The sequence below is a fragment of the Passer domesticus genome, chromosome 11 (genome assembly GCF_036417665.1).
Source record: "Passer domesticus isolate bPasDom1 chromosome 11, bPasDom1.hap1, whole genome shotgun sequence".
Lineage (NCBI taxonomy): Eukaryota > Metazoa > Chordata > Aves > Passeriformes > Passeridae > Passer > Passer domesticus.
The window spans coordinates 19180981-19199306 of record NC_087484.1 but is presented as its reverse complement, the minus strand read 5'-3'; the positions used below and the strand labels follow the sequence as shown (position 1 = coordinate 19199306).

Below are 18326 nucleotides of genomic sequence, written 5' to 3'. Positions count from 1 at the left end.
TCCTTCTCCTTAGGTTCCATTTGCTTACTGGCAAAAACAGCTGTGATTGGTGTATGTTGTCCTTCCTATCAGGGGAGGATTTCCATCCAGCCATAAAAATGCAATATGTCTCAGTGCTCTTTGCTTGACTGAGCAAGTTACCGTAGAGAAATCAGGCCATCTGAAAATAAATCTTGATTTCTCTGGCTTAACCTGCTTCAGCAAGGAGTAGGTACTCTATGACATTTTAGGATATGACAAAATAGAAATCAGGGACTGGAAAAGAAACACGGGAAGTGTAAGGCAACACCAGTGAAAGCCACCAGAACAAACCAGAGCAAAATAAACGTTTTCACCTTTCTTCTCTACTATTTCATGCATTTAAGGGCTGAAGGGAAATATCAAGCAACTGATGTTTATTTCAATACAGAAATTTCAGATCAGTACTTAAAAAATGGATCATGGCTGTCTCAGTTGTTACTTCCCAACAAAATCAGGTCTGCAGAGACACTTCTTGTCACTGTGACTGAAGGGGCCTCTGTCAATCACTATTAAGCTCCTGGAGAATTTAATATATTTCATGTAGATCTAAACAATTTTAAAGACTGCGAGAAGTCCATGCAGAGACCCAAAGAAACAACTTTCCACACAGGACACTCTGTTATAAACAAGACAAAGAAACTGCTGTCAACTTTTCCTAAGGTCCTGGCCAAGGAACAGCAATAACAGCACCATGAGAAAGAACAGCCAGAGATCCTGATCTTAAATGTCTCAGTAGAATTTCATGTATTCTCTCCGAGTTTTCTTACAGCATAGGATACCTCAGGGAGGGAATCCCCTCTCCTGTCCACAGAGCAGGAGATACCCTCTGAGTCTGGAGTCCTTTGGGATTTCTAAACCAACCAATGTGAGAAGGTTTCCTTATCCTACAAGACTGGTCCCCAAAAATATCAGGCTTAAAATAAACAGCACGGATGTGTCATTTGCTGCCCTGGGGCCAGCACCTCTGTGAGGTGGCACCTGCCAGCCAGGTCCCAAGAGCCTTCCCAGCAAGACCCACATCTCCAGTGCCTCTGAAGGTGTAATTTCAGTGGCTGAGGAAGTTCCAACCCCCATCTGCTCTATCTGCCTTTACAGAGATTCCCTGTGCCATTGTACAGCCGCAGAACAGGGCACAGGCCTGGATTTTTAAGCTGAAATATTAATTCTGAGAGTCTCTGAAGATCAGTTTTCCATTCTATATTAGGCTGTGAACAAGGCAGACTGAAGAGCCAATCTCTCCTTGTGCTCCCAGGCTGTGGAGACAGCACAGGGTGAGGGATGAGGGATCTGGCACTGCCTGCAGAGGAGTTAATTCACAGCTTTTCCATATGGGGTCAGTTAATGTCTGTATCAGACAGGACTTCTTGATGGAAAACAAAAGTCTTTTCTTTGATGGACGAAGCTTATTTTCCAGCATATCACCTACTCTTAGAAATACAAATGCTGGAAAGAACAGGCATTTTTCTGTGAAAAAGGGAAAGGATCACATCCTTGTCACAGGTCTCTGGAAGAAGATGAAATATTAACACCCAGCACAAGGCACTCTGGATCAAATTAATTTGTTCTTTAAACAGCTAGAAGACCTCTAGAGAGATTTCTCTCAGTTTGAATGGATTGAACTGAACACCAGCTGAACTGTGCAGGTCGATTAAATTCTGATGAAGAAATATAAATAAGCAGCCATGGAACTGAAAATGGCAGTTAGGTCAATTACTTTTCAAAGAGGTGGTGGTAGAGTCTGTGGTGGCAAGACATTTAGCTAGTGTATCAGAGATTCAAAAAGCATTAATTTGGAACTTTGCTCCATCCTGGTGCCAAAGGCCACATCCCTGACAGCACAGCTGTAAATCCAAGTGCAGCCATTTGGGCCATGCCAGCTTTTTGTTCTCTTGATGTGGCAGAAACTGAAAGTGATTAATCATTACGTTAAAGAAATCTGTTCTCTAGGCTTCCAGAGACTTTGAGCACACCTTTTCCTCTGTTTTATTTCATAATGATAGAGATTTCTGCAGTAAAACCAGCTTTTATGATGAATTCCTAGCAAGGCTCCCTTCCTTCTGAACCTCTTTGACAGACATGAAAATTCCTTGTACCATTCCAAGCCAAGCAGCAATGCACAAACTAACCTAGCTTCCTTTAAGAGAATTGTCTGTGCTGTGAAAAGCAGGATGTATTTAGAGGTTTCATGTCCCTGTAGTTTTCTGGAGTACATTACAGAGTAACTATTGCCCAAAGTGTCTCCATCTGTCCTGAAAGTTTTGCAGGTTCATGGGAGAGTTCAGTCTCAAAGCAGTCTTTTCCCTTACAAATTATGGGATCATGACAAAGAAGCATCCAGCACATTTTCTAGTAAAGAGAAGTAGATAAAAGCCCACGAGAGCTGTAGTGACAGTTTTTTAAAAAATGGAATTACAGAAGCAGCAAATATAAATAAATCTAAATCTGCTCAGAGGGAACAGGAAAACCAGCAGAGTTGCAGGGTCCATTTTTCTGGTTGTCCTGTGAGGATAAAGCAAAGCAGACTTATGGAGGCATTAGAGAATAACTTTGAGGTCTGATCCTCTTTACCAGGTTCTCTCCTATGAGAGAGGAAATTTTGTCTTTACTGCAACAGTGCCAGAAACTGGCTTTATAAAATTAGAAGAACGCAGGCCCTTAAGTGGTGTCTTAAAATCATCAAGTTTTATCTCCTACTTTAGTAAACTATACTTAGTTCATTTCTGGTAGACATTTATTTAATCTGCCCTTTAAGACTGTTATCTTAAATGAAGAAGACTATTAATAAAGAGTCTGCTCTATTATATAATTATCATTTTGGAAAAAAAGCCTTCCTTAATATCTAGGCTTCTTGCAGGTTAAGCATCTTTTTTCTGTATCCCAAGTGAATGTAGAAAAAGGCTGATTATCATGTTTTTATAAACTGTTTTCATAGAGGGAGAATCTACAGGGAGAAGTTTAAGTTTTGTGCACAGTATTTATAAATATTTAAATCTCCACTTTTCTAAACAGAATTTTTTATCAGCATTATAATAATGATTTAAGTTAAAATAAACCAGTCAGCTCTGTTTCTTTTCTAAACAATTTTTTTCATCAGCATTCTAATAAAGATTTAAATGAGATAAGTGAGTTTTTCCTTGGGGGTAGCTTTTCCCACAGTAGTGTATTCTGCAGAACACAAAAGCCATGGGGAGAGGGAGCAGCTGACATGGTGGCAGTGCCTGAACACTCCTCAGCAGGCATCCAAACAGGAGCAGGGACAGTGTTTCCACACCCATCTCTCCAGACTGTTCACTTGTACAATAAAACAGTCAGACCACAAAGTGACTTAACAGCCACATTCTTATCCAGATATTACACAAAAAGTTTGTGCTAATAAAACCCACATGAAATATTCCCCCAGCACTTCTCTCCTGAAGGGCCCATCTGGCTCAAGGGGTTTGGAAGCACAATGTGAACTCCTGTTCTCCAGCAAGGCCAGTTCACTGTGTAGAGGACTGTGATGCACATCCAAGTGACTGTCCCTCCAAACACAAGCAAGTATTGAGCTAAAAAAGCTGTGTAACAAACAATCTTTCATTACCGGCTGCTACTTTCAGCTACATTTTAGATTGTGTTAGTATACATCCTTTAAAATCAATAAATCTAAAATTAAATAAGTACAGGCAGATTGAATAAGGACAATATATAAGCTATAAATAATACATACAGGCAAATAATCATCCTGGCTAAGTCTGACAAACCTTCCAACATAAACCCTGTGAAATGGATTTGGCTTAATTTCAGCATTCAGTAACACTTTCAGTAGTGCAGTTACAAGCCTTGTCACAAACTAATGAGTTTATTCTTAATAGACATGACTCAAAGACCACAACAGGATGATGACACTTTTACTTTCTGTCCTCCTTCCAAAAACTGTATTTCCTCTTACCTTGAATCTATTAGTGAACAGCTCCAGTTTGGGAAACAACTCTCTGTTGGTATACAGACTCTGAAGAGCTTTCAAACACTTCAACCTCACTTCACCTTGCTAAATAAAAAACACTGAGATTAGCTGTCAGAATACTTTAACCAAATGCACATGAATATTAAAAAACGTAATACTGTAATTTGTTTAATGTACACTTAAAATTTTATGCAAATGACCAAAGCCAATTTGCAATTTACTAAAAACCAAAACCCACATGCAGTCACCTACACTGTTAAATTTCTTCCTATTTGCATACAGAAAGAATTAATGTGCCAGACTTATATGTCTGTTAGTGCTTCCCTTTCAAGTGACTCCATAAAAAGATAAAGAATGCAACATGTAAATCCAACATAAGGATGTAGGATGTCCAGGTGGCTGGTGCAGGCAGTGTGGCTGTTTGTCTTCAGGAAGGAGCCCACAGGCCCATGGCTGAGAGCTCGTGTTACAATCAGGGCACAGGGCATGGGCTCAGCCACTGAGCCACTCTGAGGGCAGGGACACAGGGCACACACTGCATCTGTTATCCCCACAGGTTTTACATTCCATCTCTCACAGCAGGACAGCAGGCTGAAGGATGCAGAAGGTGTGAGAGATCCTCCAGTGGGGAGCAGGCTGCTGCCACAGGAACAACACATCTGAGCCACAGCCCGAGGAGCCCCTGGGAAGAAGGGTGGCTCGTGTCCCTGTGCCTGAGTTGTGCTGGTGGCAGCAGCTCATTCCCAGCTGCTGGGGACTGCTTTGGTCTGGGGGGCTGCAGCAGGAAATGTGGGTGTCACAGGACAGGGCCTGTGGATCACGGCTTGTGCCTGCAGGAACATTGCTGATGAAGAGAGGGACTGGATCCCCTGTGCTGCAGGTGGGCAACTCAACTGCACCACACTGGCAAACTGTGGATTCCTGCTGTAAAATATTTGCGGATAGCCAAAAGGTTAGAAACACAAATCTACTCAAATATACTCTGTAGTGTTCACTGCCGTGTCAATTTACTTTTATGAAAGTGGAGACACTACCAAGTCTAAGGCCTTAATTTGCTCAAGAACTAAAATGAACTATTGAACTTCATAAAGAAAAATCCATACCCAGAGGGCTTAATTTCTGAAACTGTGTATTCCAGAATGCAGTCTGTACTTAAAAAGTGATCACATTAAAAACTGAAAGAACATTCACAGACTGACATAAAAACAGAAGATATAAATCCAAATTTTAAAGTTTCTTTCCTCCTTCAAACCTATTTCAAAATTTGAACTAGAAGACAAAAGCAGCACAGGAGTTGGATTTTCAGAAGAACTTCCATGAAAAACAACTGTTCAGGAGAAATTATCTCTCTATATCCATGAGGAGTCTCTGAGCAATCGTGCTCTCTTCTAGGGATCTTTTCGACTACCACTGCAGAGAAAGTTAATGATGTGTAAGGTATGTTTAAAGGGATAATAGGATCTTTCAAGGTACAGAAAAAACCTCTTTGAAGAAAAATTACATGGATGTGATCAGCTGCTAAAAAACCCCAGAGAAATGCTGCTTGACATTCTTTTTTAATAGCACCTGTGTGGCAGCACCAGAAATGGTGTCCTCCTCTGCTGTGGAGTGCTCATAATGCCCAGGATGTCTGGAGTCATCACCACTCCCAGGACATGGGCCTCTGATCAGGACCAGGTCAATTCTGGCCTGCATGAGCACTGTAAGGCACAGTAAGGGAACAGCTTTATTTACAGCTGCCCTGGAGCCTGTCCCACCTGTGAGCCCACAGCCAAATGGAAAACTCACCCACAATGGGACCTGAGAGCTGGGCAAAGCAGGCTCAGGCTGTTTGGGCCCATAGAGCCCAAAGCCCTTGGAGACTTCCCCAAACTCCATGGATCCACGGTCCCAGAGCTCAGTCCAGGCCCTGTACTGGGCTCTCTGAAAAGCTCAAGCCAGCAAATGGAGCCAGGCAGGCAGGAACCCCACCCTGAGCACAGGCTCCTTGTATGGCTCCTTGCATGCCCTGCCCGACAACTGCAGCCAGGCCCTAACCAAAGTGTCCTGGACCAGATCTGAGGAGAAGGGACTGCAGGAGCACGTGAGGAAGAGAGAGAAAGGTTATGTTACACCTGGTCCCTCTGACTAGCAGTAGGACCAGGAGACAGAGGCAAACCCTGGAAGTGACTGCCCCTCTGGCAGAAGAATGATGAAGGAGGACTTTCTCTGAGTCTGTCTATTAAACTGTTGGTCAAGGATGGAATTCACCTCTTTGGAGAGTGAAGAGCTCCTGCACATCAGCTTGCTAATCCTGGTAAGGAGGTTTTAAAACAAAGTCAGTGGAGATGAGTGGCAGGAATGCCCTGGGAAGCCTAAAGGGCAGTGAACTGAACAGGAAGCAAAGCAGGGCAGGGTGAAGGTGTGTGTGGATGCACTCCAGTCCAGAGTGGAGGAGCAGCAATGTGCCACAGACCCTCAACACCACACACGAGATGGTTCTTCATAACTGTGAGAATCATCCAGCTCACAGGAGCTTTGAACATCCCAAACCCCTTCTAGCAAGGAAGTAACTGGGTGGGAATGCTTGTTAGAGTGATTCTTAAGAAACATGCCAGCATAAAAGCTGCAAACAGGGATGGACAGGAAGGCCAGCATGAGACTTAGTAAACTAAGAGATGAACTTATTTAACTAATTTATTAATTAGGAGGTCAAGCACAAGAGGATCATCTGTTCCAGAGGACCCTGGGTTCATCCTCTCCACAGAAACAGACAATAAGCAAAGTAAGAGGAACACAAAGATAGAAAAAGCATGCTCTTATGTGTAGGAACTGGTTTTGAGAACCATGACTGTCCAGGTATCTAGAGACAATTACGGTTTCAAAACAGCTCCACATGTCAGTGAAGCAGGTGACAATTAAGACTGAACAATCTAATTTAGCACTTTTATTTTCAAGAGGGTTTTTAAATGCAATTATATCATCGTTTATACACTCGTATTTATGCTCCAAGATACATGGGAATAAAAAAGATGCTTAAAAGCAGAGAAAGGCAAAACTTGAAACTTACATTCAAATGAGAATCTATAAAAACCAAAAATCTCTATAGACATTTGTTTGAAATCTGGGAGACATAATTAACATACAAAATAAAAGGATTTTCCAAGTTAGAGAACGAAACTTTTGTATTCTACCTCTGAAAGACTATGTTGGAGCTACTACAAAGTGTAAGAACTGTTCTTCCCTGTGGTTTAATTTGTATGTCTTCTGAAGCAGAATATAAAACTGCTGAGGAATCTCCTGCACTGCTGTCACCTTTTTGCAGCAGCAAACTTCCAGAGAAGTTAATAATCTTGGGGTGACTGCTGTTCATGTGAAGTAAAAATAGCTTATGGCTATTGCCTCAGCCTTCATTTTTTAAATACCAATTATAGCAAAAATTATCTCCTGATCAAAGCAAAGCAAAATCAAGAAACTTGGGTACCAGCTGGCAGTTTTTTCAGGCGGTGCCAATGAAAGCCATGCTGTTAAGGGATCTTGTACTTCTGGAGGCTTTGCATTTTCAGTTGGCTCTTACTCCATCTTTTTCCAATATATTCTTCCTATTGCACCTCCACCCTCCTTTTGAGCCTTCCAAAATGACTGTCTCCATTCCCTCCCTTTTCATTACTTGACACCTGCCCCAGACTCTTCCCCATTCTGCCTACAGTCTGTAGATGACACATCCACAACATCAATAAAACCCCACCAACCTATCAGGTGGACTGGGACATTAAACACATTAGTGATTTAAAGACTTAGAACCCCAGGGTACTTCTGTGGCCTGCAACAAAAAAATCTTACAAAGCAGAGGAAGAGCAGTCTGATAGAATTCTGCTGTGCCTGGTCCAAATGGTCTAGTTTTTTATCCTAACACTGTAATTCAAAATTTCTCTGCTATGAAAAAACATGTTGATTTTAAAAAAGCTGAGGTATAAATATGTGTTAAGGCTGCAGGCAGATGACCAGACCCTGGCCTGAGGTTAAACTAACAGAAGAGGGTGTGAGAAAATACTGCACATGACATGAGAAATTGCTAGATGTGACAGATGAGAGTGTGAGATTCTACAGATGGGTAAAGGGAGTGATGTGAGAAATGGATGGACTTCAAAGACACTAGGAGGGGGCTGAGAGCTGTGAAGTGCAGCCCCACTACATTCCGGAGGTGCTACTTTGTGGAAATGTTCTACAAGGTTTAGAATGTGCTCCCATAAATCCACTGCAATTATTAAAGCAATAATTTATTTAAATTACAAGTCCTGGTACCCTCCACACACCTTAAATCCTGATCCTCCAACCTCAGCTAAACTCCCCACTGGTTTGCTAACTTGAACAATGTCTTCTCCTGGAGCATGGCAAATTGTGAGGCACAGCAATGTCACCACCAAGGGACACAGAGCAGCAGTTCTGTCCCTCCAGGCACTGCCATGGCAGTTTCCATGTCCAGCATTCATTGAGACACAGTGCAGTGTGTCTGTCACTGAGACACTGGGGCAGACAGTGGTCATGGCTCATGGGAGCAGTAAGCAGGATCTTCCTCCTGAACAAGTTTTGTTCAATGAGATCTAATATAATAGTTTGGGGAAAATTTGTAAAGGGAAAGCTTCAGAACTACAGGTTTGGAAAGAAATCCCATGTCTAGAGGATACTCTTAACAAGTGAACTGCTCATCCAAATGAAAGCAAGATGCAAATTCCTGGTAGCTGTAGTTAAAAGAACCAGCAGCAGCAGCTGACTTCTATCATTAGTGTAAGCCAACATCTGCATAACTCATATTGTTCAGAATTCAGCACAAGAGTGACCAAGTCAGATCCTAAATATTAAGATGATGTTTGAAATTACTAAAAAAAGTAATATTTTTCAAGAATCAGCTGTTAACTATCAGTTATGCAAGTAATCCAAATGAACTTGCAGACTGACAATTTTTTTCCAGCAGTGCTCCTAGAAAAGGAGAATAGTCTGAATCAGGATGCTGGAATTTTATGAGCATTTCAACAGTACTGTAAGTTGTATTCCTTGCATAGCATTAGCAAGGGAGCTTAGAGTTCCAGTGGTTTTGGTGTGAGTGGGAGCACAGCCAGTGCTGGTGTCAAAAGTCCCCAGGCAGAAGTGCTAAGTCCTCTGTCAGCACCCAGATTGGGCTCCTCTTGCTGCAAGAACTAGGTGGATACCATCAGTAGTAAGAACTGTGCTGAGTCAGACAAGCACCTCTTCCTTCCATCTGGTGTTTCAACATTTTTCTGAAGAAAAAGCTAAAGAGAACCTTGAAAAGGAAGGGACAGTGAACTGATGAGCACTCCACTCGAGGAACCAGTGGTGTCTATTCAGGACCCAGAGATCTCTTTTTTTCCTCTAACCTTTGGGCAATGTAAATGGAAGACACATGGAAATCCCTTTTCCATTCTGCTTCAGACACAGAGGCTCTCAGGGATGCTCTGAAGAGACTTCTCTTTCTCTTGTAATCAACAGAAAAGCCCTATGGAAGGATTTCTGTCAAGTTACTTTGTCAGAGACTGACCACATGAAAAGCACACAGACCAGAAGACTGGGAGTACTGCCTCCTAACTGAAGCCAATACCTGGAAGTGACCTGATTGAAAGATACCAGGTGAGGAAACAGAAAACCTCTTTGTAAGCAAAGGATCTTGTTGTGCTGGGCAGCACAGCAGCAGCTGCCTCCAGTGTACTCTGCTGTGTGTGGGAATACACAATACTCACCCTGTCATGTAGTGTCCAACCAACATACTTTAAATAACTATCATTCAGGAAGGCATCACTGTACATTTTCATCCAGACACCAATTTCTTCAATACAGACAGCTCTAATCTCAGCAATAGCATCACTAATACAGAAAAAGAAAAGAACAAGGATTAGCCAGATTACAGACAAATATCCTTCTTATTCCCATTGCCATAGCTATAATATTTTGCTTTTACTGGTTATGAACCTAAGTGAGGCCTGTCACTGTTCTTACTGCCATCTCACTGATTATCTGTTCCTGTACATCCTTCAACTCACTGATCTAATAATTTCAGTGTTTACAGATGTTCCTACATTTCCTTTATGTAAAGAAATTCTCACCCTAGTTTGCTTCTTACTCTATTACTATATGTTTAACCTCTCCCTTTTCAAAGAGAATTATGAACCCAAGCTACAAAGCTCCTCTGGGCAATCATTTCTGAAACAGCATCACTGACATTTGCTTTGCAGCCCAGCTGTCTCCAGCTCGAGGTGCAGAACCATTGCAAGGTGGAAGAAGCTATTTGGTTTAGCCAAAGGCACCTGCCAGAGGAGCACAATGGAATTTGCTACACAAAGAGATCTCATTTCATATCCCTCATGAACACCCCTACAACAAAACCCGTGAGAGATTTGCACTTCAGCATTGGTTTCTTCCCATTTTCTTGCTCTTATCCTACATTCTGACTGTGGCGAGTCAGCAAAGACATATCTCAGGCAGACTTATCAGCTGCTTAGTGAGGAGGGCAGACAGGAAACTGGGAGGTCACCTAAGGAGACCAGGATGGAAATGCTTTCCATCTGATTGGCACTTTCCTGCCTGCCTGACATGGAGCATGGCATCTTTACTAATAATGAAACAACGGGAAAAGGGATGGGGGCCACCTGTCCCTTCAGTAATTCCATCTCTGGGACATCTGTTACCATAAGAAATCACTTGTGCCACTCCAGCTGGCACTGCCTCACAGTTCCAAATTTCAGCTGTAATACAAGAAGAACACAAAAAGTAACTGCACAGAAGAAGGGTATGTCTAATGCTTTGCAAACACTGAAACTTGCTTGTAATTGAGACCCTTGTTTTGCATTTTTATGAAAAAAAATCTTCTTGGAAAAGTAATAAAAATCAATTTAATTCTAAACCAGACCAATAGAGCCCCAAAATGAAATTTAATTTATGGGAAGGAAATAAAAATTCCAAGCTTCAAGCAAAAAAAAATTGCAAAAACAAAAAACTGCACTGTTCTGAAAGTAATAAATTTTACAAAAAACAAATAAAATGCACTCACTCTTCTGGTCAAGACACTGCACAGGTTCATAGCCATAACCCAGAGCAGCAAACCCCTGGTGACTGCATACTGGAAGCATGTACCTCCCTCCTGCAGGCTGGCCCAGCTGATCCAGTGCCTTTGTCCTGCCCCTGACTTTGCAGACCCTGAGCTGGAACCCCAAGTCCCACAGGGACCATGAACCAAGCATCACACATGGCCAGGGGAACTTCTCCAGGCAGGTCTCAGTGTTTGAATTGAACTTGTAGGGAGGAAACTGTACTGCTGTAACAGCAGGAAAGCATAAACAGCATGTAATGCATTTAATGCAATAACATGAGGGGGACACCTGTGTGAATGCCACCAAACCACTGCCATTGGCTCTCTCTGCTTTTGAGAAACATTAACAACTTCCCAACAGCATCAGTAAACCTGGTCTGTCCAGCTTCCTGAAGCCTCTGTAACCTCAGAACCAAGGTAAGGGGCAATCCACAATGGAGACAAGGTGCATTAGGAGCAGGGCAGGGCATCAAACACGTTGCCCCTACCAGGGATTTCTCAAACAGGTTTAAGTAATGTAAGGACCAATGTGCTAAATATCACACTCAAGGGTTAAAAACTGCATTCCTTATGGGAAAGGCAGCCATAATGAAGACAAGTTTTAGTTAAAACTATGACTAGAGTCACACACTCACAAATGTGTGTGTGTGTGTATTTAATTAGATTAGCAATTCTCTTACATGGAGTTACTTGTAAACTATTTTAAAAGCAAAATATAGGTGGACGAATGCAAGACTTACAGAAAAACCTAAAAGACTAGTAAATATAAATCAAGAAAAAATGGGAAGCCACATCTGCAATAACACAAACTAGTGAGGAAGACATTCTTACTAGGGGATGACAGCCTGAGTCCTCACATCCAAGTAAGTTATTTCACCACCAGTATAAATTTACTAACTGCAGAGGATTTGGAAAGATTTAATGGCAATCCCAAAAAGAACCTAAATGTCAACAACTATTTAATCATGCAGCACAGCCAGCCAAAAAGCAGGAAAAATCATGTTTTCTCTAAGAGTGCATTCAAGCTTCCCTAGGCAAAGTGAAAAACTGCTTCTTGATTCAAAAGTCTTCTCAGGGATCCCTCAGCACTACAGACACTCCAAGCTGCTAATTAAAACAAAAAAAAAAGAAGAAAGCTATTCAACTTAATAGGAGATTTAATACAATAAGAATTTAACATCTCCAGTATAACTAAAAATGAGACAGAATCAAGGATGTGAGACCAGCAGACTCAAGCTGCCAGAGAAGCAGGGAACTTGTGAGACACATCACCTTCCACTCCACATCACCTTCCAGGCAACTATCACTGATCAGAATCACTTGTGCTCCTGAAGGAATCATTAACACAGACTCCATGCCCATACAATGCTGTATCAAATATAATACAGCCAAAACAATCTTTGAACCTTTGCTGTTAATGTGGTAATTGCTTGTCATTAAACTATAATTCTTTTCTTCTAATTTTTACACAGTTAAATATATTTTTGCTTCTGGTCACTATGAATTGTTTAGCTTTTTGAAAATACACATTATTTCTGGATGACACAAGAACATATAAATACTAATTATACCTGCACTGGAAGTGTTTTTGGAATAATGAATGCCTTATTAATTATCATAAATTAGTGATGTAAGCTTGTATTACTTGCCAAATGCTTCTAGAGAGAAACAGAATCTGGTCTAGCACAGAGATGAAAACTAATGTGGCATCTACAGATCTTATACATGGAATATATTTAACCCTTGTTTCAGCACAAAATGCAAAGAAAGGTCTACAAGATGAAAATACTTGCAGCACAATTCACAGCCTAAGTTCCTACTCTGGGTAAAGAGATCCTCCATAATGCAATTTCTGAAAGGATTTGACAAAAGGGGTTCAAATAAGAAATTCTGCATTTCCTTTTGAAATTTTGGCTTGCCAAGGCAGGCCCATAAACCTTAGGACAAACTACAGCAGTGTCAGAAAACAGATTTTACCAGTGCCATTCCAAGTGCCACTTCAGTGTACCTTTCATGTACACAACAGAATTGTGATTAAAGGCAGCATATTCAGGACCTGAGCCACAGAGTCTCTGATGGATATTTGGGAAATATCAGGTGCAGAGCAGTGTGCTCCTCAGGGTTGCTGGAGTGGTTGTCAGCTTTGACCAAATCCGCTATTCACACTAGACTAGCATTAAACCTAGAAAACTATTTAGCTATTTCTGCAATTTTATTTTTTTTTAATCTTGATGAGAGAAGCAAGGACTGAAATCTTCCAGTAAATTGGAAGCCAATCTACAGAAAGATGTAATCTCCCTGCAACACTTGTCAGAAGACACATTCTGAATGAAACAGTTTTGGGAGTTTTACTTAGGTCAAGGACTTGTTATTTAAGCTACAAAGGTCACTGAGCATGAATCACCGTGGCTGAGTCTGAATCATATTGAAGGATGGGACTTTCTCAGAATAATTAAAATAACATTCTTTCGAAATCATCACCACTTGTGCATGGTCTAAGACCTGTAAAATCATGTGAAGTTTATAAATAATTTGAACTATGTGAGAGAAGGAAGGTTCAAGAAATTAAGAACTTACAAAAGCAGATAATCAGATAATAGTTCACAATCCTTTACATTCTATCCCCCCTGGACTTTGTTGTCAATTAGCTGCGTTTCACAAAGACATTTTCCCCCTCTATTTTCTCATCCAGCTGTGAGTGCAGGAGTGTCACTCTGTGCTCTCTGTTGTGAACCATCACTCATAGTTTGGTGTGTGCTGTTAAGGGACTCTTTGGGGCTCCCCAAAAGGTCAAGGACAGCTCGAGCTCACACAGGTGGCTCTGGGGGCAGAGTGGCAACAGGTTCCTCCTGACCCCTCTGAACAGTGGCACGAGTGGTGCCACCACCTGTCTGACTTCAGTCAATTCCCCATGGATCTAACAGGGCCACCATGGGCACCTTTTTCCAGGGCTTGAATGGAGTTTATTGATTTGGCCTCTCCTTTTTTACAGTAACATCAGCAAAATCAGGTCTTTACTAGTGGTGGTAGGAGGCATGAAAAGAAACTTTTTTACAAAAGGAAGACTTCAAAAGAAAAAGCAAAAGCACCAGAATGCAGACCACCAAAAGGCTGAGTCTTTTTCCAATCCCACATAAGAGCATGAACAACTAAGAGGATATTTTAAAGCAATGTTTTGTTTGATATAATACACTAAGTTCTGAAGGGATAAAAATGGAAACACTCTTAGAATTTAATTTCTTCAGCTTTTTTACATATGCCATGAAAGCTGCTCTCCTTACAAAATGGTGTGAGTGCCACACTATTCTAGCACACTCAGGTACCTGCTGGCTCTGCATACCCATCCTCCAGCTGCCAAGCAGCTCAAGACTTCCTGACCACAAACCATGAACTTTCTTTCCATGCTCAGGTACTGAGGAGACACTCTCCAACCCCACTGTGCTGCTCACACACATTTGTCAGCCTGAGCACCTTCTCAGTTTCCTGGGTGCTTTTCTCCAAATTACAATCATCCATCCCTCTGGCCAACGGAACTATGGGTTCCTCTTCACCTTCTAACCCTCTTCTCATAGACCCTTTTTTCCTAAAAGATTCCATAAATTATAAACTTTTAAAGCAGAACCAAAATCTGAAAGGTTAATTGCATAGTTTGGTACCCTGGAATTTTATTTTTTGATTTCAGCAAGTCAATTAACATTTAAAGAGCTGGTTGCACCAAGGTGATGCAGATGCTCTGAGACATCTTGTGATGCACAACAACCCTAAATCTATTTTAAAAGACCACTGCTCTCTGGTAAACCATATTCCAAATTTGCTGTTTACACCCAAGACATACAAAAGGAAATGCAGGCTGGAGGACAACTGCTATCCTATGACATGCAGTAATGATTTGATTATTCTTAAGATACATCATTTTTGTGCTCCCAACATGGACAACTTTTCTTTTCAAAATGCAAAGATTCAAAGCCCATGTCTCCCACAACCGTTTAAAGCTGTCTAATGAATTAAAGTTGTGTGGATGGCTGTACTGAGTAATTAATAGAGGTTACAATTTGTATATTCTTCCACAACTTCAAACGTTTTTGACAGTAATCCTGCAGCATCTACAATATTACATCAGAAGAAAATCAACCCAGAAGCTGCCCTTGACTTTCCTTAGGATCACACTTTGTTAGCAGAGCCTACTGGAACATGCATTTTCTTACCGGTATCTATGAACAAATATACCCTTAAAAATAGAGTTCATCATATTTTCGATTTCATCTTGGTTTTCTTGTAGCTGTGAAAAACAAAACACAAAATAAATAAGAGATCATTGTTTAGTATAATTTGGTATTCTACAACGCCCTACTGGGAAACCTTAGAAGACCTTGGAAGAGCACTTGAGTAAATTCACCACTTCTGCTTTTCCAGCACATGCCTATATTGTGTGCAAATACATACAAATATTTACATTATATATGCAATATCTTAATGGAAGAAAATTAACATTCACTACAAACATCAATTTAGTCTCTCAAATTAGTTCTTTGAAGTGATCATAAACTTTTGGTACTGAAAATGAGACAAGTAGAGACAATGTGTGCAGTAATTTCAGCAGTGCTGTGTTCACAGAGAAACACAGAGCTGAATGAATGACAGCTGCAGAAACAAAGCTGGTGACAGATTAGTTTGAAAAAATTAATGTTCTATTTAAGGAAAGGAGTTGAAGACATTCTCAATCTTAAGTAAAAGACTGTCAGTTGCTTGAACTTCAGCACCCACAATAACTGGGTTTCAGAAGCAGGAAAATTTCCAGGACTAGAGCACATCTGACATCCAGGCCTTAGCCTGTAAGAAACCAAACCCAATACCAAATGAAAAGGTGTTATAAGCATGCTTTTATAGATAAGAGCATTTTCTTAAAAAACTTTTCACTTCCTGGGTAATATGAGCACGTTTTGCAAGTATTATAGGAAGCTTACCTTGTGTCAATTAATATGTTAACACAACTTGGAATTAATTACAGTATTCTCATACTGTCAGATCTTGTACTAAACTAAGTATAACTTAATTACACCTAAATGCAGCTTTGTTAATAAGATGACACCAATTTTATCCAATCAGTTTTTGGAGCAGCCATTGTTCTTCCATCAAGGTGTTCATTACAGTCCAAGCACAGCACCACAATGTGGGAATGTAAATTTGCCCACACTCTCACAGTAGGAAAACCACAACAGAGCCTTGCTGGTGGAGTGCACATATGCATAAAATAATTAAACCTGTATAATTATGGATGTACATATTTAACAGATAAAAGGTTTTGAAGCCAGAGGCAAAATCGTGATCAGCTGGTTTGACCTCCTGCATGGCATGAGCTCTGAAACACTTTCACCTAAGGGCTTCCATTTTTCAGCCAAATATTTTTACTGCATCTTCCAGGTATGAGCTGAAGTAGCTTCAGAACTCAGGGAGTGAAGCCTCCCAGTTCACTGAAGTGTAAGGAGGTGCTGTCTTAATTTTGCACATGGAAAAACCAAGGCATTGAGGACTCTTGACTAAATTACCAAAGAAACTAATTTCACAGTAAAAGGGATTATGTACCAAGGGAAGAGCTGGGTCCACACCAGCTCTGCACACATGAACCAAGCATATTTAGACATGGCCTCTGGGAAAAGTACTATTTGCAGCATCAGCTCAACCCAAATATGCACAGACTAAATTCTTGTTTGAGAATTCATAACCCAAAGGGGACTCTCAGTTCCCAATCACTCATCTGGATGACTCCACAGGCTACAGGCAGAGAAACATCCACAGCAACATGGGGGTAGAGATAGCCTAGTGCAGTAAAATGAGGATGGGAATGAACCAAGAAGCCTCAGGAGGCTTTCTGAAAGAATACCAGAGCTCACAGAGAACTCAGGGAATGATTTCTTGGTATAAAACCACACCATAGAAGATAGGTAGAAGAGGATGGACTTTCTGAGCCATGAGAAAGTTGAGATTCTGACAAAAGTGTACTTTGACATCTGAGAGCAAAGTGAAGCAGCACAGTAGAGGCCTGAGCAGCACAGATGAAGGGACAGCACAAATGGCTTCCTCCCTCTTCTTCTGCACAGAATTTACAGTTCACTGTAAACATGGTAAATTATCATCTGGTACAGCTATCCAGGTGCTGGGGCACAGCTGGTGTGGAAGCAGAATCAGAGATTCAGCAGGTCCATGTGAGATCATGTTTACCTCTGTGTACTAACATTTAAAGGATATAATTCTCAAATGTATTTTAGATTCAGTAATGAATTTTCTCTGAAACTCCAGCTGCTTTCTACACTTTCAAGTTTTTTAAGTCATGCACTTGAATCTGAGTGCTTAACTTCAAGTATCTTGAGAGAGTATCTGTGTCTTGGAATTCCTGTTTTTACCAAAGCAAAAATGATTTAACACTCTCCCTCTTAAACAGAGGTAAAAAATGAGGGAAACATTCTCTTGTTGACTCTGCAAGTAGGTTTGGAAGCTCAAAAAGACATGTATGACAAGCACAAAATTTGAATTATTACAGGCAGATAATAAAAAGACAACTTTCTCTGCTTTGTGGCATATTGCATCATAAATCATCCACTTGAGCTGAAAATCTCATTGATAAGACAGAGCTCCATACATGCTCTCCCACCAGGCCTGCAGATGATGGCATGAGACACTTCAGGAAGAGCTCCATCTCCTCTGCTTCAGACTAACCTGCCACACTCCGCTGGTGAACTGTCCCTCTACCAGCTCATGAAGACCAACACATGCACACGTATGTGCTCAGGAGGAGTTGTTAGGATGGCACTTCATCAAAGAATCAAGTGAGGAAGCGCCAGCACAGAATGCCACTGTCAATTCGGTCTATTTAAACAGTGGGAATACACAGTATTATTGTCGGGAATCCTTCCACAGAGCATTAAGCCATCTAATCCTAACAGATCTCTTCTGCCCAGGTGCCCCTGGAGTGCTTAACCCCATGGACATACTCCATCTGGCTATTCCCAGGCCATGCATTGCTCAGCTGTCATGAGCAGTGAGATGAGAGCCCCTGAACACACAGAGCCAAAGGTAAGGACTAAGAAATGCTCCTTCTCCTGCCAAGGATCTCCATTCCTGTGCAGCCTGGGCACCCTGGCTACAGCTCCCCAGAGAGAGGATGTACTGCAGCTCTGAAAGAGCAGCTGGGGGAACAGGCACAGAGGAGTTCCAGTGTGGCACTCACATTCTCTGGAAAAGTCCCTTCACCCAGGATTTTTCTCCTGGGAAGCTGAGAAGCCT

General features: G+C 41.4%; 1 protein-coding gene across 8 annotated transcripts in view; it reads right to left on the bottom strand.

Moving 5' to 3' along the window:
- The window catches only part of STAG1 (STAG1 cohesin complex component), a 156298-nt gene that overhangs the window by 41898 nt on the left and 96074 nt on the right, over positions 1 to 18326 (bottom strand). For all 8 annotated transcript variants that reach the window (XM_064386114.1, XM_064386115.1, XM_064386117.1 and 5 more), the window contains 3 exons: positions 15251 to 15324; positions 9700 to 9823; positions 3950 to 4048 (listed from right to left, as the gene is read on the bottom strand). In XM_064386114.1, the coding sequence (XP_064242184.1) occupies positions 3950 to 4048; positions 9700 to 9823; positions 15251 to 15324 (297 nt within the window). The remainder of the gene's footprint in view (positions 1 to 3949; positions 4049 to 9699; positions 9824 to 15250; positions 15325 to 18326) is intronic.